Consider the following 23,336-nt stretch of genomic DNA (forward strand, 5'->3'; position numbering starts at 1 on the left):
TGATGGCAGCTTGTGTATGATATTTTACCATATTTTAAAATCCATCAACCTTAAAAAAGGTACGTAATTAATTTTCACGATGCAATAGCCTTTAAGTTGTTTGTCTTAAGAGGCTGAATAAAGTTGTAGCTGTCAGAGTTCCCTTAGTAAATACTTTGTTTCTTAATACCTAAATATCTTGCATATTCTCTTTTCTAAAAAGGTTTCGGTAGTAGGAGCTTCTGCAGAATCTCGGTCTGCATACCTTTCAACTCCGTCACGACTTAAGTATTTGTTTGAAATCACTTTCCACCACTTTCGGTTTCAGGCGTTAGGGTTCCTTTGTCTCCCATCCTGATGTTGTTGTAGATAGACACCACTTGTCAGTCGCGGGCCTGTGAGAAACGGGACAATTATTCTGTGAAACTCCGGGGGTTTCCTCCAGGCCTCCGTTCAGCGCGGTGACTCACAGCTCCTGGTGTCCTGTGGAATTTAGTCAAGTGACTGTTCAGGGTTGAAAGAATCTATCTCATAACCTACTTCCCCCTTTGATATCTATTTTTTCCCCAGTACAGTTTACACTTGTGGCTTATTTATAGCAAGAAGGTCTTGTGAGTGTGCATCAAAACAGTAATGATGAGCAACAAGGCCTCAAACTGCGGTTTCAGTGTTTCCAGCTCTTGTTTTAAGAAGCATCTCAGTGTAGTTACCAAGTTATAAATCTAAACAGATGATGTGTAATCGCTGTGAAATTCCACCTTCTGTTATTTTATCTCAATCGACCAAATGCAAACTGTAGACAGAAAGGACATCCTGCTCATTGCTGCATCGCCGTTAACTCGGAGGCAAGAATGCTCAAAGCCCAGTCAGTGGTGACCTCTGGATATTTTACTAATCCTTTGTTCCAATATCAGTGTTTTGTTTATGATGCTCTGTTGAACTGTATGAATTCAGTTACAAATCTAAAGCGACAGGTTTCCGTAAGTCAAGTTTATTTGTGTATCAACGAGGCAGTTCAAAATGCTTTACGTCAAAAAAAACACCACAATAATAAAAAACATCATACAGTTATTATTGAGAAACTAATAACATACATTACATTCTGATGAGTGCCATCACCAAAATCATTGTTACATGTCAAATAAGTTTGTCAATGTTTCATTTATTATGGTTCAAAAGCAGCTCTGAGCAGGTGGGTTTAGCCTTGATTTAAATGAACTCAGTGTTTCGGCTGTTTTGCAGTTTTCTGGAGGTTTGTTTCAGATTTGTGGTACATAAAAGCAGAATGCTGCATCTCCACATTTGGTTCTGGGTATGCAGAGCAGAACCAGAAGACTGAGAGGTCTGGAAGGTTGATGGACGGCTTAGCATTGTGGTGCTAAGGCGTTCAGCAAAGTTTCCCCCAGAAAACTTAATAAGCCCGGTGGTTGGATGTTAGATCAGTCATCCACCAAGCGGTCCGTCGTGGGTTCGAGTTAAAAATGTTTAAAGTTGACAGGAAATTTTAAAATATCATTTGATAATTGTGTAATTGGAAGATTAATACCTGAACACCAACTATAAAGTCTTTAATAAATGCAAACGTTTAAAGAAAGACTTAAATAAACAAGCAATGCTAAGTCTGGTGGGGGCAGAAGTAAAGCCTGGTGGCCCGCCAGGCTTATAATACACTGGGGGAAACCCTGCGTTCAGTGATTTTTAAACCAACAGCAGTGTTTTAAGCAACAGGGAGCCAGTGTAGGGACTTTAGAACTGGTGTTATGTGCTCTATCTTCCTGGTTTTAGTGAGAACATGAGCAGTAGCGTTCTGGATCAGCTGCAGCTGTTTGATTGATTTGTTAGGCAGACCAGAGAAGACAATGTTGCAGTAATCAATATGACTAAAGATAAATGGATGGATGAGTTTCTTTGGATCTTTCTGGGATATTCTGGTTCCTCTAATCCTGGAAATGTTCTTCAGGTGGTGGAAGGCTGACTTTGTAACCGTCTTTATGTGGCTTCGAAGGTTCAGGCCGGAGTCCATCACTACACCTAAATGTTGGACCTGATCGCTGGTTTTTAGTTGTAATAACTGAAGCTGTGCGTTTCTCTTTAGGTCCAAAGATAATAACTTCAGGTTCTTTTTGTTCAGCTCGAGAAAAGTTTTGGCACATGCACAGGTTGATCTGTTCAGTGATTGGACAGGTTCAGAATCACCTGGTGACGTCATAAAGTAGAGCTGTGTATCATTTGCGTAGTCAGTGGTTGTTGATCTTTCTGTTGCAAGGTGAGAGTAAATATCAAACCCTCTTCTCCTGTTTTTTTTTTTTCCCCCATGATATTTTGTTTCTCCTCCTTGAAGTCTCCTTTGGTGCTATATTAGCATCTCAACCGACTGCATTCCTGCGTGAGGGCACAGCCCAGATGACGACAACTTTTGGGAGGCTGGAAGGCATTTGTGGGATGTTCATTTCTTTGCAATTTCAGACCTGATGAAGCCACGCCTTCACGCCTGGATGCATCGATAACCACTCCCCCTTTACCTGGCAGCTCCACATGGAGTAGTTTAAATGCTACAACCAAAGCATTATGGAAGTATACAAACAACACAATATTACTTCTGTTGTGGCAGAAACTCTCTCTAAATGAGAGATTCTCTACGTCTTTTCATGCATTCAGATTAAATTGCGAAGTCATTCTGTTTTTGTGTTGTTTTTTTATTGCTTGCTATGGTTTTCAGTTCTCTAAATATTTTATTTAAACTTCATTGCTCTACGTTAAGAAATGTGTCTCAAAAACATAAATATTCATACCCTGCAGTTTATCTTTTTGGGAATTATACTTGGATGTAGCCGAGTCAGTGAGTCAACCTGAAGAAATGATTCAGTTCACTGTGTTCGTATAAAGCCTTTTCACAGCAGTGCACTTTGCAAAAAATAGACAAGAATGAGTAATTATTGCATCAGTCATCAATAAAGAGCTAATTTTGTAGCAGCAATTGGTTGCTGTGTGATAAATCTGTTGTTAGTTTCACAAACTCATTAAAAAAATTCCTTAATAGAATCACTAAATATATATCTATTCATAATAGAAAAATATATAATTAATAAATTACATAAAATGTATAAGTAAAATATTTAATTGGTTTTGACAATATGAGTGACAGCAGTGGTATTAACAAGAAAATGCATCATGAAAAACATATGTACATGACAAATTACTAAATCTGAAATTACATTGACAACCACACAATTTATACTATATGAATAAGGAGTGAGAGTAAATAAGTTAATCTTCTTCTCACTCCTCTTCAATGTAAATTCAGTCTTGTCTAAATATAGAACTGTTGTATATATTTCAGTGTAACTACACATTTCTCTGTTCCTCTCTTTGGGGTATAATGTGTATTTTATTCTTTTATATGGCTCCAAATAAAGCAACAAGTCAAACTTGTTTCAAGATATGTATAAATGCTGTTACTTTTTGCATAGCAGTACATTTGGACTCCTAAATATAGCTGTTGTAACAAAGTACCTTCTTTGTTAGTTTATTGTCGGGATGTTCCCACAGCCGTACGTGGCGGCAGACCTCTTGCAGAAACGCTGTGCAGGGCTCCAGAATAACGTTACGGCTTTGATAAGCCTTCCTGTTTGGCGCTAAAAGTCTCGCCGTCTCTCTTGCTGTTTTACAGCGTAATTAAACCATAGACTTGTCTCAACATGTAGCAGAAAATTATTAACTCTTTAGCTGTTCCCAAATGTCTGATTCTTTTGAGCTCCTTTTTTTAGGATTGTCTTAGAAGAGGTAACCTTGAGTTGTCTTCGCTCGGTAATGACATCCGTGCTAAAGAGGGTTGTCAGCCGAAATAAGGAGTCCCAACTGGCCAATAAAGCTATAAAGCAGTCCATTCCTGTAGCCAGTTGAATTATTTTCGCTATTAATATTTAATATAAGACTAAAAGTCTAAATAGTTTGTTGGTCTAATGTGAATATGATTCTTTGGAAATCTTTTTAATGACTCCCAACTTCAATCTGTTCAAAGTTTTATGCTTCTTTACAGCGTCTCACCCAGAAAGCTAAAGTTAAGCATTTCAGTCTGGATTGCTAAATCTGCCACTCACCGTCTCTCTCTCTCTCTCTCTCTCTCTCTCCTGCTTGTCTCGTACTTTCAGGTACAGGAGCAGGTCCACCCAACCCTGAAAGCAAAGGAGGATGCCCTGCAGCACATTGAAGAGCTGATCCTGCAGCTGCTCAACATGCTGTGTGTGGCCCAGCCTCGCACGGTGCAGGATGTAGAGGTATGACCTTTGCTTTCTCTCTCCTGGTAATTTCTGTCTTAAAGACGGAAACTTTTAATCCATAAAAGGCTTGTGTCTGTCCTCTTAACATGAAGAATCTCCTTGCCTCCCCTTTCGACAGGAGCGTGTGCAGAAAACCTTTCCCCACCCTATAGATAAGTGGGCAATTAACGACGCCCAGGCAGCTATTGAGAAACGCAAGAGAAGAAGCCCCTTGCTTCTCCCTGTGGACAAAATACACCCATTACTTAAGGTAAAGACTCAGAGCTGACCGCTCTCTCTCTCTCCCTTTCCTCTAGTTTAGGTGGTAGCTTTGGCAACTTGTCTAATGACATTGCCCCGGAGTAAGCCGTCACCCTGCATGTTCAGACAGAAGCTTGGCATGATCTCGAACCAACCTGTGGATCGGTTCACGTGCTTCGCTCCGTCTGATGCGTTTTACTTTTTCTCCAATCAGGAGGTTCTGGGCTACAAGGTGGACTACAATGTGTCCCTGTACATCGTGGCAGTACTTGAATACATATCAGCAGATATACTCAAACTGGCCGGCAACTACGTCGGCAACATTCGGCACTATGAAATCACCCAGCAGGACATCAAGGTCTCCATGTGTGCAGACAAGGTGGGGAGCCTCGTCGAGGAAGGAGCGGCTGCGTTCGCTCGCCCCTTGCTGATCGGTTCCGTTTCGTGTCTCTGCGTTCAGGTGCTGATGGACATGTTCGACCAGGAGGAGGACATCGGCGTGATGTCGCAGTTCACCGAGGAGCCCTTGTCGCTCGCGGAGCTTTCGTATGACGAACTGGTGAAGCTTGAAATCGCAGAGGAGCGGCAGTATCTGCGGGAGCTCGATCTTATTATTAAAGTGTTCCGGAACCATTTCCTGTCCCACCCCAAAGTCTTCACAGATGAGGTGAGGAGCACATTAAGCCGATGGTGGAAACGTCGTAGTATTGCTTTTAGAAGGGATTTCTCACATCCTTCGAAGGGTTTACTTACTCATCAGAGTAAGTAAACCCGGACCGACGGTCCGGTTCATGTTGGATGCACAAGTTTGGATTTATTTGTTGTTTTTTTCTACACCACTCATTCTCAAAATTGTACACACAGAAATGCATCCCCACTAAATGTCTCTTATCAAACTACACTTCTCATGACAACATACTTTTTCTCGGTATTATGAGTTTTCAGGTTTAGCTCAAGCTGGATATTTCTCCACTCTAACTGGTTAAACTGGTAGTTCATGCTTCATCTATTCGTAACCCAGTTCAGATATATTCTATTGGAGCATAATAATAATAATAATGACAAATATTTTATGATGTATTTATTTTAGTCTGCATGTAGAGTTTTGATCTTTATTGGAGAAAATGCACAATAAATTTACGTTTTTCAGTCAGTTATTGTTGCTGAAATGTACATAAATACATCAGATTGTTCAACCCTGGAGAGAAACAATTAAAACGCATCATTTAAGGTCCAAAATTAATTGCCCTCATTCCCATGATGACTGTTTTTACACTTTTCACTTCTAATTATACATGTAAAGGATGGATTAAATAATATAGAACAAATAAGATGTAAAACATAAGGGGGAAAATCCGTTAATATTTCTAGAAAATTCTTTCCAAAAGCTACACGAATTTGAAATTGTTACTCTGCTTCATTTCAGTCAAGTAGCTGTGAGCAGCTTACTGCAGATCCAGCTTATTCAGGACACACATCCAAATATCAAACAATTTAAGCCAAATCCACTCTGAGATCATTTAAAGATTAAAACTTCAACTCTCTAATCTGTTAACTGGGAATTGGTATCAAAAAGTCACTTGAAACTTCCAGATATGCTTTTTCTTACAGGCTTATTTTATGGAAAAAAACATCCATTTACCACTACAAAATTGGGATTTTTTTTGTTCACAGCCAAGAACTTGATAGCACGGACTATAATGTTGTCAAATTTGTGTTTTATAAGGACTGCCTTTCCAATCACGAGTCACTCTGTTTACACAATGATTGCAGCAAACTCTTGTTTTGCTGCTGAAAGTCGCCTCTCTCTCTTTCTCTCTTTCTCTCTCTCTCTGTCTCTCTCTCTCTGTCTCTCTCTCTATGTCTCTCTCTTTCTCTCTCTCGGCTAATATGGGGCTCAAGCGCTAAATTCCTTCAAACATATAGGGATAAGTACAGTTGAAGAAAAAAAATAAATAAAAATGGAGTGCAGTGTGTACAGGTTTAGAAGAACTTAGTGGAAAGTTGAGTTTCATGGATTGCTGTGGCTTTGCATATTTTGGGTTGGGTAATTTGTGGTATCATCTGGGTGAGGAGCGTAAACCTATGTGAGGCCCAGAGGAACACAGAACATGTAATTAAGTTGAGACAGGAACAACATCTGCATCCCCCGCCAGAATAACCTCAATTATGTCTGTTGAAATACGGCATCATCCTGAGCGTCAGAGACGCCGAGAAAGAGCTTCGGTTAAATAATGGTGTGGCAGAGCTGCTTTTTAAGACTTCGGCAGTCTGTAAACACTCAGCCCAGTTTTAGAGTCCCCGTATTCTTTAGTGATTATTCTTTTTTTGGAATATGCTGTTATTGTTTATAATCGGACTCTACAGGAGAGTGACGAGAAGAAATCCACTTTTGAAAGTCCTGAAAAACCTGATTAATCGGATTATTAATCTGATTTTAAAAAATGGGCACATTCTACGGGTTTTTCATTAAGCTACTTAAGTCGTTTCTATGCAATATTAGAAATGGATTAAAAGATGTAAATAAACAAATAATCCACTTTCTTTTTTAAAAAAGAAAATAAACTTTTTATTTATGTGTTTTTGCCTAATTTGCAAAAACACAGCATTCCTTTAGTGAATTTCAACCTGGCGAATATCAAGAAATTGCCACTTGAGGAGTTTTGGGTAAAACATATTGACAGACAAGTGATTTTTATCTTAAAATGCAAATGTATACATATAAACCGTATTTTCCAGACTATAAGCTGCTACTTTTTTCCTAAGCTTTGAACCATGCAGCTTGTAGCCCGGTGCGGCTTATATGTGGATTTTTACAGTTTTTTTTTATTTTTTTATTTTGGGGGTGCTGCTTATAGTCCGGAAAATACTGTAGTTTTGACTTAATTTACTTAACTTTTTGTTTTTACTCCAATTATCAATGCATTAATTACCAAATTAGTTCCAATTATGTTCAAATAATTAATCGTTTCAGCTCTAGTGAATTTTGCGAGTTGCTAAGTTGTTCAGGGAGAACAGTAAACGTGTGATGAAGGTGCTCTTCAGACCAGAAGTGAACTTTTTTCACCCGTTTCCAAAGTGCCACTCAGAAACCTGGTAATGGCAGCATCATACTGAGAAACGCATTTGTCCTGCAGGGACGAGAAAATCAGCTGATCGGAAGAAAGTTGATGTTAATACAGAGCCGTCCTGTGTTAGAATCTCACTTTAATAATAAACATTAGCTTCATATTTTATGCTGGCACGGCCGTTTTTAGCTGATCGATTCTCCAGAAAGAATCAATAACGTATTGTAAATATTTAACACTTGAATTATCACTCCAAAGCTACTTGTCACACTAATGTAAATATTACCTGAGGGTTAAAGGTCACATTTCTAATAGCCTGTATTTATAGTGGCAGTAATTTGAAGAAGGGGGAGAAAAAAAAGCTAATGGCTGATTAAGTATTCAGATGCCCTCTGACCCTGTTAAACTCTGGTAGAAATGGACAGCTTTGGACTTAATTTAGAAATGGCTTTTCAGCAGACAGCCTGTAACAGCCGTGCATTGATAATGTCTTATTATCACCAACAACCTCACTCGGAAAGATGTCTGAGCTCATTTTTTATTTAAATATCAATTATTTCCTTTGTTGTCGATTGATGTTCAAGCAAGTGATGATCACATTTTGTGGAGGAGGAGAGGATGAACTTAATAACCTCAAGTTTAACAAAAATACTAGCAGAAAAGACTGGACAGAGAAGACCAGTATGTTTACTATATGTGCCCAATATACAGTGAATTATGATTTCTCTTTCAACTGTTTCATCCAGAATACGTCTAAACACACTGAAAAAAAACACAAAATCTTATCAAGTATTTCTGTCTAGTTTCTGGTTCACTCATCTTGGTACACTTGAAATAAGAAAACCAACTCACTTTTCAGCAAGATATGAGTTTAAGTCGGTAATTCTTGAATATTGATGAAAAAGGTGGGATTCCGATGGCAGATTGTTTCACTTGTAACATGAGAAAAATGGCTTATTATAAGTGAAATAATGTGTCAGTGGAACTATAACTTTTTTATCAATATAAGGAGGAGTCGTTAACTTAAGACAAATTCCTATATCTTGCTGAAAAGTTACTTGTAAGTTAGTTTTGTCTTATTTCAAGCTAACTAAGATAGTTGTACTAAAAATCAGACCAAATATACTTGATCTGTCCACTTTGGTGCACTGTCAAATCTGTCAAGTTACTGTAGCTAGAAAAAAGAGAAACTAAGTACTGATTGTTCACACAGCTCACCAGTTTTTTTGTTTTTGTTGTTGCAGGATGTCGAGGTGATCTTCAGCAACATCTTGGACATCCACGAGCTGACCGTGAAGCTCCTGGGTCTGATCGAGGACGCGGTGGAGATGACTGCTGACGGCAGTCCTCATCCGCTGGTGGGCAGCTGCTTTGAAGACCTAGCAGAGGTAACATGCATCATTGATCAGGAAATGGTTATTGAGTCAATTATTGGTGGTAATTAAAAAACAAAACTGACGATATGAGCTGGAATTTTTTTTTTTTTTTTTTTTGTTGCAATTTTCTTCAGCTTGTGTCATTAGTGTATCTATAAATATAAGTAAATTTGAAAATATAATCAATATTTGTGTTTGCGGAGCTACGGATGCCTGCCATTCATACATTTACCAAAAAAAATTAGTAATAGTTTTTTTTAAATCATGACCTTTCTTATCACAAACATTTGTGATAAAATCCCAAACTTATATCACCCACTCTTACCAAAAAGCATAAAAATCTGTTTCATAACCTCTTTTTTTTTAGCTTGTTTTTCATGTTTTTGTTCAAGCAAAAATAAAGATATTTTCTGGAAACTCTATCAGATTTGAGTTTTAATAGAGCAAATAAAAGCTACGTACCTGTAAAAAAAATTATATATATTTAATATCAGCTTGCAAATTACGTCAAAGATTTGTTAGTTAAAATCCAACATTTGGTCAGTAATTACCAAAATGAAGGCCGATAATGAAACGCAATGTTTGCTTTCTCACCATTTGTGCACTAGAAATAGCTAGATGCTCAGCACAAATGACTAAATATAATGACAGCATGAGTAGCGGGTTATTTCTGCGTGAATGGCTGTGTTTTGATTAGTAATGCTCTGGCTCGTTCTGTGTGCTTACAGGAGCAGGCGTTTGACCCGTACGAGACCCTGTCGCAGGACATTCTTGGCAAGAAATTCAATGAGCACTTCCATGAAATGATGCAGAGACAAACAGTTTGCCAACACTTCGGGGTGAGGTTTTGAACCGGAGCTCAGCCGCTCAGAGAACATTTTCATTTTTCTATCCGCATTCATAAAAAAAAAAAAACCTGAAAAACGGTTTTTTTTTTTAATGAATGCAGCTTTACTTTAATTCCCCATCATTAAAGCTGCAGTGACATGTTTTTCATTTGAAGGGCACAACATTACCTGCTGGTCATTTCATAAAAACTCATTTTGCTGTTTGAACTTGCATCTTAAAGTTGCTTATTACCCATCACACTCGGCACTCGTTCCTGCTTCTGTTTTGATCTGAGCGTGGGTAAAATACGGTTCGAAGGCATGTCATGACATATTTCACCGTCCTGTCTGTACGCTTGATTCTCTGCCGCCGTTTTGTTTTATTTGGACATTCCTCGCGAGAATAGCATTGAAATGGGCCCGGTGGGGTGCAGTTTGGCAGCCTTTGAAGATGAAATATTTGCTGTTGTTTTCTCAGGCCAGAGACTATTGTGGCTAAGTGAAGCATCGCAGGGTTTCAACCCCACTTAGTGTAACAGTATTTACGAAACGGGACAATTTTCTGCTCGTTTCAAGCCTATTACCTGAAATGCCTACTTCTCATTTATTGTATACATATATAAATGGAGCTCTCTCTGTATCTTTTCATGCGCTTATTGAAGTCAAAAGGAGAACAGCAGACTGTGTGTACTTCAACGGTGTTGTGGCTCAGATTGAAGCCTCACTGCGTTTACCACCAGTCAGACCCCAGTTAGCCACCGTGCCCTGAATACTCTCACCCGGTGTTTATTTTCACGTACGCTTCGCGTGAAAGACGGCGAGCACGGGGAGTTAAAAATATGCTTTTAATTTTACCTTGTTGTATTGATTAAAGAAAAACTGTCACACAGGCGACAGCATTTTGTCACACTAGTGCATAATGGTTTAAAAATTAGGAAAAAAACTAGCCACACTTATCAGGTTTTCTAACATTTTGAAACCCATGCATTATTTTTTCTTCTAAAGTTATGACTTTAATGGCTTTTCAAGATAAGTGGATGGCAATCGATTTTATTTGGAGCCATCAGAGTAAAGAGGGGTTGACTGCAAGAGCCTTCAAATTTCAGATTTCTTTTATTTGTAGAGATTTTTAAAATCTCACTAGCCGTTGTGACGTCACAGACCTTTGTGATGTCACGTCTCTGTGAGGTCTGTGAGGTTTGTGACCTCACAGACCTCTGTGACCTCATAGACCTCTGTGACTTGGAAGTCACAGAGGCCTATGAGGTCACAGAGTCACATGACGCTGGCCCCGCCCCCTAGCGGAAATGGAACTGTCCTCCGACAACCCAGCTGTTACTAAGGGAGACGTAACGGACCTCGATGAGTTACCTGAGACATTTTTGTGTCATTTTGCCTTATAAACAAACACTGAGGCAAAGACAGCGGGCAAGAAAATTCTGTAACTAGTCCTACATCAGGTCTGTAAGGTTATTAGCGGGAAATAACGGAGAAATCAACGATAAATCCCGAGAGGGGAAAAAAAAAGTCACATTTGATGTGAGTGGGAACGCTGTGGGATCCCCTTTGCACGTACAAAATGGGTGAGTAATGACTTAAATAATACCGGTTTGTGAAAATCTGCCTTGAGGAAGATGTTTAGAAATAAACAGTAGCATGAGACGATGTTTGAATGCCAATGTAGCAGTTAGCGCAGTCTGTTTTCATGCTGCCAGAGCTACCGTTGGAATCTACACGCGTAAAATCCAGCATAACTACCTTCACTTATTGATCTGGAAATGATTAGATGTTTAGCATCGCTTTAGTTTAACTGAGTTGTGTTTATTTGACGCTTAGCCGTGAGTTGTTAGCAGCGAGCCGTGAGTCGTTAGCACGTCGCTATCAGTAAGTGCGTTATGTTAGAAAATGCGATGTTTATTACCTGTTACCTTCACGGTGTTTACTAACGTGGTAGTTCCCCTCCATCCGTTTCATTCAACTGGACGTGAGGTGGACTGCAATCTACGATCCATTTCTTGCGTTATTCCAGACTCATTTTTGATTTTGGAAATGTAATCAATTGTATTCCGCCCTCTACACTTCCTGGGTAACGGCTGTGAGGATTGCATATTCCCCACTGACAACTGATTATCCGTGATTATCTATTATTTTCCTCAACATCTCTCTGACTGCAGCGTGTTTCCTATGATAGATACTGTCAATAATGTCGTAGTACTTTGAACGCTGATTGATCAGTTGCTGACAAGTGCCCTGTAATGATTGGGAGATGATTGCTCTAAGTCAGCATGGGGGTGGAGATGGCCTAAAGTGACCCAATTCCGATTTATTTATTTATTTATTTATTTATTTTTGACGTAATGCAACCTGTATCTGATATTTTCATGACAATCTGAACAGCACAGGTCGAATTCTTTTGGAATGCGACCCGGGCCACTTGGATATCCGATATGTATCCGATTCAAATGTGACCTATTGTCCAGGTCACATTCACATTGCAGATGACCTTTGCTGGTCACCTTATCACTTCACTTTCTGAGACAAATGACAAGGGCTTCCCTCCCTCCTTTCATCCTCTTCACCTTCTGCAGAGGAACCATTCAGAGCCTGCTGACCAGCAGTATCTCCATCTGGTCTGGGAGCTGCAAGGTCTCAGACTGGAAGTCACTGAAAAGAGTCGTGAAGACAGCAGAGATCATCTTTGGGACTCCACTTCCCCCTGTCCAGAGCATTGTACACAGATGCTTCTTAACCAGACCTAACCAGATCCTCTTTGATTCCACCCGTCCTCTCCATGGTCTGTTCATCCGGTTGGCATCTGGCAGGAGATTCCTTCGCATCCGCTGCAGAACAGCCAGACTCAGAAATAGCCGTCTCCCACTGGCCATCAGATTGCTCAACAATCCCATTCAGTCTATCCTTCCTGAACGTCCTTGATGTTTGACAAATGTCACTATTTTGCGTCCCGATACGCGCCCGAGGGAAGAAAAACAAAAACCATGATGGATTATTGGACTACAATGAGGATTAAGTTGTTAATATGCTGCTCCGTCCGGATAACAACTTCAAATATGTAAGCTAAGCTCCACCGTTAGCTTCCATGTTTACTTCAGCAAACACTGAGCACTTCTTCTTTTTATGGCGGTTGGCAGAACACTGAGAACTCTGACGCTATTGCGCCCTCTACTGCGCATGCGGGACACTTTCAGGCCGTTTGGAGTTCAGGTCTGGGTTTTTTTGGAAGTGTGAACGACCCTGCAAAAAAATCTAACTTGACAAAAAATCGGAATTGGGTCACTTCAGGCTGCAGTGTGAACACAGCCTTACTGAATACACATCGCAGCTTTTGCTGTAACAGTGTTCAAACATGAGGCAGTGACATCATCAGCCGCCTCTTCCTCCCCTCATCTGTTGTCTCGTTGCGTACGCTCCTATGACCAGCCACCTCTCTCTCCCTCCCTGGCTGTCAGATGGATGCGTCTGTCAGCCTCCAAGCCGCTGCTCTCTGATCCGTCTGGTATTGTGGGTAAATTACATCGGCTTTTAAAAATAGAACAGTCAGGCACACTGCTCGCAATTTCTCTCCTGAGGAGGGAGAGCGGTGGGGTGCCAACGACTCAAAGCTCATCTCGTATCGAAGTGATGTCAAAAGACCAGAACTGAGCCTCAGAGTGTCACAGGAACATTGTGTTCAGAGTTTTATGTAGCTTTCTGTCTTTTGATTATATTTGAGATACGTTTACAATTATAGATGCTCTTTTTTAAGCTTGACTTGATGTATAGATAGGTCTGTCGCAATAACAAATTTTGCTGGGCGATAAATTGTTCCAGAAGTTATCGCGATAAACGATAACATTGTTTCTTTGACACCATTTTTAAGTAACATAATGATGATGGCATAATAATAATTATGCAGAAACGCATTCTGAAACATCAGTAAACGTTAAATTCTAATTAACTTTTAGCACTGGGACTGGAAGACGTTTTAAACCTCCAAAACAAATAAACAAAACAACAGAAACGACAAATAAAATGAATTATGAAGTCTCAGAAAACAAAATTATTCTCAAAAAGTCTTTTGTCATCTCGTTTATGGCAGAAAGAGAAAAACGATAAATCACGCCAAGGGAAGTTATTGAGTTTGTTTTAATTTATCATGTGATTAATTGATTTATTGATTATTGTGAGAGGCCTATGTGTAGCACTCATAAAAATGCTTTAATTTAAAACGTGTGTGTGTGAAGATGCATCCTAGAATAGTGGCAGCTGGACGATGCATGAAGGAAAGTAGGATCCTGTGACATTCACCAACATCACATTTTATTATTCCAGCCTGCATGCTCAGGTGTGACGACAATCAACACAAAGAGAAAGGAGTATTAAGATATCTCTGTCCTTATATTTTGCTTTTCAAGCAACTTTTTCCACATTTTCTTTCTTGAGTCTGACGACCTTCAGTGTGATGCGAGGAACACAAATCAGTGCAGAACTACTGTGTGTTTTTAAAACGAATGTTACGTGTAGTTAAACCGAGGAGTTGAGACGGCCGTCAGTAACTCTGGAGGATCTGTGATCATCCACAGACAACTATTTGCTGTTCTGTCCACAAATCCGACCTTTACTTAGGAGTTTCAGAAAGAATATGATAAATATGAATGATAAAAATTGATATATCGATGAATTTATCAGTCTGATAAGTGACAACTTATAGGACTGGTGTTTATTTCCGTCATCTTGTGTTTCCTGTGTTTCAGGACAGGGCAGGAGGCGGCCATGTGGTTTTTGTTTGGTCATGTGACAGTGATTCAGGGTTGTAGGGGGTTTAGCTGAAGCAGAGTCAGTTTTTCATGTTGTTGAAATGTGTAGAAATATGTGCAACGTCCGTAGAGCAATATTAATATCTGACACCGATATTGGCCCAGATTTCCATACCAGTTCCTCCCCAACGATGAGACTGAAAGTTTGAGCTGGTTATTTCCTTTCCGCTTTGTAATTCTGTGTCTGTGTTCAAACCGGTTCCATAAAATCTGTTAGAGACTCAAGTTTGTGGTTGCTTGGAGTTTAAATGTGAAAATGTTTGTGGGTTTGAAAACATATGCAAGGTAGTCTAAAAGAAAACCAAATAAAGACAGAAACTTGGGCTGCAGCTAATAATTAATTTAACTATTATATTGATCATTCTGACGATTAATCAACTTTTTAAATATGGCACATTCTGATTATTTTATATATATATATATATATATATATATTTAATTTTTTGAAATGCAAACAAACAAAGGAATTCCTTTAGTAGATAACGAGTTTTATTAAATGCAGTCACATAGCACCACTTTAGAAAATGCTTGATCATTAGTAGCTGCTAAATAATAAAAACTTGTAAAATGAACATGTGGAAAGCCTCGGCCCTTTTCTGCCCAATCAGGAGGATGTGATGTCATTTCACATTTGACCGTAATAAAACCGTATTCTTGGAAACATGCAGGCCGTTGTCAGTACTTCCCTGCAGGTTGCGCAGTAAAAATGCGCGGTTTCGTTCCTTCTCCGCTCGCCGTTTTCCCGCGGTCCGTCAAGGCGCATCGGGCAGCTGAAGCCTTTGTTTTCCATGAGCCAGACTCTTCCTCCCCAGCCAGACGCTGTAGCTGCCGCTGTGGAGTCTAAGTACAGGGATATTGATTCTGAGTCATTTATCAGGGGATCAAAGATTAAAGTGGATACTTTGGCCCCACCCAGACAGTCATCGTGCCGGCTCGCTCGTCCTCTCTGGCAGTCTCACACTGAAACATTTACATGGCCTGTGTGTGTTTTGTATGTTTTCATTTTATCCTCAAGTTAAAAAAAAAGTTATTTAGCTTTCACTTCTCTCCTTGACCCCCTGCAGTCATGTGGAAACACACCAGACTGAATTCATTTAGAAAACAAAAGTGACAGAGTAATAAAAGCTACTTTTGGTCACTGTTTGGATTTTATTTTGGTTGATAATTAAGCCGTTTTTTTGTGCAGAAGTTCAAAATACTACCATGCCTGTTTATTTCCAACATTTCTAACTACTCTCTTTTCTGTCTGCAGTCTAATACGGGAGGTTTTAAGGAGTGCGTTCAGTATGTCCTTCCCCAGCTGATGAAGGTTCCAGTGTACCACTGTCTGCACTACTTTGAGCTACTGCAGGTATGCACTCATTATAACACTTTATTGTTCCCTTTTAAAAAAATTTTTTGGTTTTTGCATGCTGCGTTCAGAGTTATTCTAATATATAGTGGTCAGCTTTTAACAGTAATAAAAAAAGGGAAAAATGTGATTTTAATACTTTAGAAAACACTTGATGTTCAAATCTGTTAAAAACAGACAAAAATCTGCAAGTCTGATCCTTAACAAAATCAGTTAAAATTAAAATACAGTATAAAAAATATATTTTGTCATCTTAACTGGATTAATTAAATATTATTCAAAGACGGCTCTTCTCTTTTTATTTAGACATAATTTATCTAATATTGATTACACTGTAAAATGTGAAATCCTTTCGTTGTAAGCGGTTTCTGATTTTCCTTTCGTAGTTAAAGTGTTGATTAATAACCCAGATAATTTGGGGGGGAACTTTGTCCACTTTTGTTTTGGTCAGTCATGAGTTTTCTCTGTAAGGCCACAGAAATACACGGCAAAAACACAAAATGTTGCTAATTGTTTTTGGTCTAGTAAGACCAAACCAACATACAAGAAACTTTGTATGATATGAGCTTGGTTTAAGTCAATAATTCCTTAAAGTTAATGAGAAAAGTACTAGTTATAAAGAAAATAATCAATACGGTTTAATCAATATTAAGGAATTATCGACTTATAATGACCTCCTAATTTTTACTGTAATTGTAAGTTAATTTTGTCTCATTTCAGTTGAATGTTATTAAAGGGCCGGTTGTACCAGAATCTCTTGATAAAACCAATAAAAATGTTAAATATCAATCGATAGCTTTTCCGCCAGGGTTTTGTGATTGATTTTTTTTTTTTTTTTTGCAATCAAAATTACAGATTTTGTGGAGAATATTAAGAAATGTTTTAAATATATTTTTTTACAATATTTGTGCTAATGTATGATGTTAAATGTGACTCTTTGTCACTCGCCGTCTCAGTTGCCGATTCAATGTTTTTGACCAATTTTGAGAAAATTTGCAGTAAAATCAGGAAAAAAATGTGGAAATTTGTTGATTTTTTTTTTTCAAATTTGTGAAAAACTGGAAGGACTTATTGATGTAATTTGGAGTCCAGAGGGCCACATAAAAAGCTACGGCGGGCCAGATTTGGCTCCCGGGCCTTAAGTTTGACACCTGTGCTATAAACACTAGAAACAAGGCCAATAAAATTTTGTCGTCTTCGTTTTACAATCCTTGAATGAATGAATAGGATGAAATCAAACCTCAAAGTGCAGAGAGAGAGTCTCTTTTCCCACTGATATTTTGGCTGTAGCTTAAGACTCTCACCGTCTTACTGTTGTTGAAAACACGAGCGTGAGGACGGACCCGGTAAGTCGTGTTTTTAAAGTCGGAGCCTCTTGGTGAGCGGTAAGACTGAAACACTTTTCCTGTTGGCATCAAACGCGTCACATTCTGTTCTCTTGCGCTGAAAGGTAAACTCATTTATTGTGTTAGAGATTATTAGAGTTGCAGAGCCATTGTTCTTCTGCAGCATCGTTTCTCATGCCAAACATCTGCCGGTATATTTTGATTGATATCGTGAGTTATAGTAATGCGTTTCTCTTTCCGTCTCTTTTACAGCAACTCCAGGAACGTAGCAAAGAACAAGACGACAGAGAATGTCTGAAACAGGCGATTACTGCCTTGCTTAACCTGCAGTCCAGTGTGGAGCGCATCTACGTCAAGCACCAGCCTCGTCGTAAACCTGTGTACGTTCCTGCCCACAGGATGGAAACGCTTGCCTCTCATTGGCCGAGTTCATTTATTGCACGTATTTACACCAAAGCGTCATGCTACCAGATTGTCTCTTTTGATTCGTTGGTATATTTTTGTCTTTTCCCCCAGCGAGGCCATTTACCGCCGCTACAGCCGGCAGGTACGCGGCAAGCAGCTGGCCATCAAGCGAATGATCGAGATCCAGAAGAGCATCGACGGCTGGGAGGGGAAAGACATCGGCCAGTGCTGCAACGAGTTCATCACCGAGGGGACGCTCATACGAGCCGGCGCCAAGCACGAGAGACACAACTTCCTGTTCGACGGCCTCATGATCAGCTGCAAGGCCAATCAGAGCTCGCGGCTGCCGGGGTCCGGCAGCGGCGCGGAGTACCGCCTCAAAGAGAAGTTCGTGCTGCGGAAGATCCGCATTGTGGACCGCGAGGACTCCCAGGAGCTGCAGCATGCGTTCGAACTCATTTTCAAAGACGAAAACTCTGCGGTTTTCTGCGCACGGACAGCGGAGGAGAAGGCGAACTGGATGGCGGCGCTGATGGCGCTTCAGTACCGCTCCACGTTAGACCGCATGTTGGACTCCATCCTGCAGACGGAGGAGCAGCAGCGTCCGCTCAGGCTGCCCTCGCCGGAGGTCTACCAGTTCGCCGTGCAGGACTCGGAGGAGAACATCGTGTTCGAGGACCGAGTGCAGAGCAAGACTGGCATCCCCATCATCAAGGCCGGCACCGTGGTCAAGCTCATAGAGAGGCTCACCTACCACATGTATGCTGGTAAGCTGCTGCAGGCCATTCAGCAAGCAAACAAAATCTATTGTGTTGTTTCTATTGTATTGCATAATATTATATAATATTTCTACTGGATTTCTTTGATTTGTTTTAGATCCCAACTTTGTGCGCACCTTTCTCACCACCTACCGATCATTCTGCAAACCACAGGAGCTGCTCACCCTTCTTATAGACAGGTACAGTTTACTATGGCAAAAATACAGTAAACACATGCACACACACACACACGCACACACACACACACACACACACACTTTCTACTGCCGCGGTCTTTTTACAGCACCATTTTCCCATATTTAGTTTTACTGAAGTACATTCCTAAAGTATTCATACCTCTTGAAAATGTTGACATTACAACCTTTAATGAATTTTATTGGGTTGTGATTAGATGTCCAGCTAACAATTATTTTAGTATTTGATTATTCCATCAATTATTCTGATGATTAAGTGATTAATTGAATAAGACGACTGACACATTCTGAAGATTTTTCATTTAACTACTTAAAAAAAAAACTTTTAGCCTCAACATGTGAAAGGTTCAGCCGTTTCTGCTTGACTTAACATCAGTTCTAGTAACGTGACGAGTTTTTGATCAACTGATTAATGATTCGATAGCTTCATAGTTAGTTTTTTGTTTTTTTTGTTTTTTTACATAATTTGAACCTGGTGAAATCAAAACTAAGCCACTTGAAGAGTTCTGGGTAAAACATATTTAAAGACAAATAAGTTTTCTCATCTTCAATGCAAAATGTAAATATATTTTCTTCAGTTTTGGCTTAATGACAGCTCTGAGTTTGTTGTTTTTTCAGCAATTACCTTTTTGATTGAGTCTGTGCTTCGGTCAATGATTATTTCAATAATTGATTCAACACGATTAATCCAATTAATCGTTTCAGCCCTAGCTGTAATCAGTCCTATGAAATGTAACCGATTTTGGCTCCAGACATGTTCCTGTTTTTCGTCGGATCTACATTGAAGTTTGTGGTTAAAATCTCTGCAGTCCAGGTGTTACAGTTTTACTGCTTCCTGTCCTAAATATCACAATATTTTCTCAGGATTAATATCCCCGAGTCAGGGAACGGCGACGACGAAGTGGCTATCTGGAACGGCGACCCGCCAACGACGGCCGAACTCCAGCGGTTCCGAAGGGAGTATGTCCAGCCGGTCCAGCTCAGGTACCGCCGTCGTCCAAGTACAGGTCGTTCTCGTTTGGTTCGGCGTTTCTCCAGGAATGTGGAAAGTGCTAAATGCCATTTATTCAAGTGATAAAAATCAATTTGGAAAAGAAAAATAAACGTTCACACGGATTTGAACGGCTCCCTGAATAAACTCTCCTCTGAAGATTTGATCAGTTTAAGACGCCATTATGTTTAATTTGTGTGGCACAGAAAAATGTTTTCATAAAAATGTAACGTGAAGCGAAAATGTTCATTCAGCTGGACAATTTTATGAGTCAGTTGCCGCAGATTAAGATCCCAAATTTTGGGTGCTATAGTTAGTTTAGTTTCTCTTTTTTTTGTCGCCTCAGTTGAAGTAATGGGGACGTTTTTATTCCAACACACCCAGACGTTTTCTGGCTCTTCACAGAGCAACAGCGGAGACTGTCTCTGTCTTATTCTGGTCTTTAGCTTCCTTACTCTTTCAGTTCAAGAACCCAGATATTCTCAGCGAGTCACAAAATTACTTTGCTAATAAAGTTGAGTTTATATGCTTAAAAGGTTTAGCAGAGTTTACGTTAATCTACTTAGCAGCATTGAAACCTGAAAGCTTCTTAGTATCACAGAACGAATGACGGGCAGCTGCTCCAAACGATTTAATCCCCAAGACAATGAAACTACAGCAGGAGTTTAATGTTTAATGAATGTGTGACTCTTCACAGGGTCCTCAACGTTTTCCGCCAGTGGGTCGAACATCATTTCTATGACTTTGAGAACAATCCAGACCTGAGAGTTCAGCTGGAGGAATACATCACCAAAAAACTGCAACTCCGAGGTCAGTCAATCCATTTAACATTTATATACAAACAAAAAGCGAAGGCTTTCTGCAAAAGCATGAGTTAGTTTCACCCCCAGTAAAAAAAAAAAATAAAAATCACGATCACAAAGTGACAATCCTCAAAGTCTTGACGCTTTCATTTTGCAGCAGCATCCAGAGTTTTTGTGTGTGTCAGAAATACAGTCTGTGTAATTAAACAATGGAAAAGTGATGTGGAGTGAAAAACCTAATGGGGTTTGAGGTGAAACTTGCTTTCGTTGGAGAGGATTTTACATCGGAGCTAATTGTCACTTAGCTTTTTTTCTACATTCCAGTCAAAGTTCATGACCTCCATGTCCCAATTTTTACACCAATCCCCTGAATTTAACAAAATATTTAACATGTTTATGCCAAACACATTAATGCAGAAGAGAATGAGGGGCCACTAACAAAGAAAAGAAAAATTACCTTTTTTTCCCCCTCAGAATCAGAATTGTTTAAATTGTTTTTAAGACAAATCTATCAAAAATAAATTTGGAACAAGCTTTCAGTGCAAATTTACAAATCCCAAAGTAAGAAAATAGAAATAGTCATGTGTATTTTTATGATCCATCAACATAATTGACATGCATTTGGAGATTTATTTGGATTTTTGCGTAAATTAACATTATTAGATTTCTGAGAATTAGTGGCCCTAATCCTCTTCCGTACTTAAAGTCTTCACTAGAAGCTGTAAAGTTGTTTTTTTTTTTTTTTTAGGCAAGTCTATGAGAAAGTGGGTGGAGTCCATAAATAAGGTGATCAGGCGGAAGCTTCAAATCCAGTCGAACGGCGTCAGTCACAACATCACCTTCGAGAGCTCGCCTCCTCCCTTCGAGTGGCACATCTGCAAAGCCGGCCAGATTGAGAACTTTGAACTCATGACCCTTCACCCCATAGAGATCGCCCGCCAGCTCACTCTGATCGAGTCTGAGCTCTACAGGTAAACAACGAGACAAACGGAGACACAGGTTGATAGAAGGAGGCTTTGTGTAGTAATGAGGACACTTGGTGCGCAGAGCCGTCCGGCCGTCAGAGCTGGTGGGCAGCGTCTGGACCAAAGAGGACCGAGAGAAGAACTCTCCAAACTTGCTCCGCATGATCCGCCACACCACCAACCTCACGCTGTGGTTTGAGAAGTGAGCCCCGTTTCTTTTCTTTCCCCACGTCACTCGTTTGTTTCGGGGTTCTTGAATAAATATTTGTGCTGCAGGTGTATCGTCGAGATGATGAACCACGAGGAACGGGTCGCCGTGTTGTCGCGGGTCATCGAGATCCTGCAAGTTTTCCAGGAGCTCAATAACTTCAACGGCGTGCTGGAGGTGGTCAGCGCCATCAACTCTGTCCCGGTCTACAGGCTGGACCACACCTTCGAGGTGAGTCCATCAGATTCCTGTCGCATCAGATTGCAGTTAATTAATCGCAGGATAAATTAAAATGAGCTTTATGATTTCCATTTGGTTGTGCGTTTGTTTCTGGTTGCATTTTATTTTGGAAATTTGAAAAGTCTAATACTTCTAGGGTAAGTTTTCTTTACAAAAATAAAGTTTAGCTAAAGGAGAACTTGCATTATCGTGCCTTTATCAATATGTCACTAGAAAATTACCAATATCATCATCTATCGTGATACTTACTGGGACGATATATCGCCCAGAAAAAATTTATCGTGACAGGCCTAATTGTGAGCTGCAGTGTTGGAAATACTTCATCTAGTTTATATACTTCACTCCAGATTATCTATTCTTATTCTGCTTAGCAACCCAGAACAAGAACATTTAGTTCATATACTTTAGATCAACATTTAGCTTCATCCACTTCACAGAATCAAACATGGAGAACCAACATTTAGTTTTATGCCTACTTTTGTTTTTTTCTCTTTTTGCTCTTTCCTTTGGTTTATCGTTTTGTTTGCATTTCCTTCTAATTCATGTAAAGCTTTGTGGCTGAAAATGTGCTATATAAATAAAATTACTTGACCTCTAAAAGGTAATTTTAGCTTTAAAGGCAAAAACTAATCTGATTTTGATCAGAGAAAACATTTAGCTTAGTATTCACCTAATGTTGCATTAAATCACATACGTCAAAGTATTTTGGGGGATTTTATGATCTAGTTGCAGAGTATCTGTGAGGTGCAAGGAAATCAAGCATGGCTTTAAGTTTTGCCTTAGATTCTCAGTTCAATATGAATCGTAACTTTGACTGGGCCATTCACACTCTGAATATGCTTTGATCTGAACCACTTCATTAAAACTTTTGGAAATGTAACCGATAAAAGTCGTATTTTGCTTTTTTCTGTTTTCTTGGTCTCATGTTGGGCCTCTCCTCCAGAAAACATTCACATAAAACCGAGCAATTTAAAGAAAAAAATTATTTTTTTGTGACTTTTTAAGTTAATGTGACTTGTGATTCCCACCTGATTCCTATGTTTTTGTCCTTTATAGGCAATACCAGAAAGGAAAAAGAAAATCTTGGAGGAAGCGGTGGAACTGAGCCAGGATCATTTTAAGAAGTACTTGGCTAAACTAAAGTCGATAAACCCGCCCTGCGTGCCTTTCTTTGGTAAGTCCTGCACAGAGTAACAATCAGTCACCCTCTCATTTCCTAATTTATTCTAATGTTAAAAGTTTGACCTTTTCACTCTCCGCTAACCAACTTGTCTTCTTCCTCAGGCATCTATTTAACCAACATCCTGAAGACGGAGGAAGGCAATCCCGACTTCCTGCGACGTCACGGCAAAGACCTGATCAACTTCAGCAAGCGACGGAAAGTGGCCGAAATAACTGGAGAGATCCAGCAGTACCAGAACCAGCCCTACTGCCTGAAGGTGGAGCAGGACATCAGGGTGAGGACTCCCG

General features: G+C 39.7%; 1 protein-coding gene across 2 annotated transcripts in view; it reads left to right on the plus strand.

The window, feature by feature from the left end:
- sos2 (son of sevenless homolog 2 (Drosophila)) overlaps positions 1-23,336 on the plus strand; it is a 41,331-nt gene that overhangs the window by 12,352 nt on the left and 5,643 nt on the right. For both annotated transcript variants that reach the window (XM_016676264.1, XM_007561856.2), the window contains 17 exons: positions 4,131-4,256; positions 4,378-4,509; positions 4,714-4,878; positions 4,960-5,166; positions 8,812-8,955; positions 9,672-9,782; positions 15,837-15,935; positions 17,534-17,661; positions 17,798-18,453; positions 18,563-18,644; positions 19,524-19,643; positions 20,348-20,460; positions 21,202-21,424; positions 21,501-21,620; positions 21,695-21,857; positions 22,923-23,040; positions 23,151-23,323. In XM_016676264.1, the coding sequence (XP_016531750.1) occupies positions 4,131-4,256; positions 4,378-4,509; positions 4,714-4,878; positions 4,960-5,166; positions 8,812-8,955; positions 9,672-9,782; positions 15,837-15,935; positions 17,534-17,661; positions 17,798-18,453; positions 18,563-18,644; positions 19,524-19,643; positions 20,348-20,460; positions 21,202-21,424; positions 21,501-21,620; positions 21,695-21,857; positions 22,923-23,040; positions 23,151-23,323 (2,880 nt within the window). The remainder of the gene's footprint in view (positions 1-4,130; positions 4,257-4,377; positions 4,510-4,713; positions 4,879-4,959; positions 5,167-8,811; positions 8,956-9,671; positions 9,783-15,836; positions 15,936-17,533; positions 17,662-17,797; positions 18,454-18,562; positions 18,645-19,523; positions 19,644-20,347; positions 20,461-21,201; positions 21,425-21,500; positions 21,621-21,694; positions 21,858-22,922; positions 23,041-23,150; positions 23,324-23,336) is intronic.

The sequence above is a fragment of the Poecilia formosa genome, unplaced genomic scaffold (assembly GCF_000485575.1).
Source record: "Poecilia formosa unplaced genomic scaffold, Poecilia_formosa-5.1.2 Scaffold131, whole genome shotgun sequence".
NCBI lineage: Eukaryota > Metazoa > Chordata > Actinopteri > Cyprinodontiformes > Poeciliidae > Poecilia > Poecilia formosa.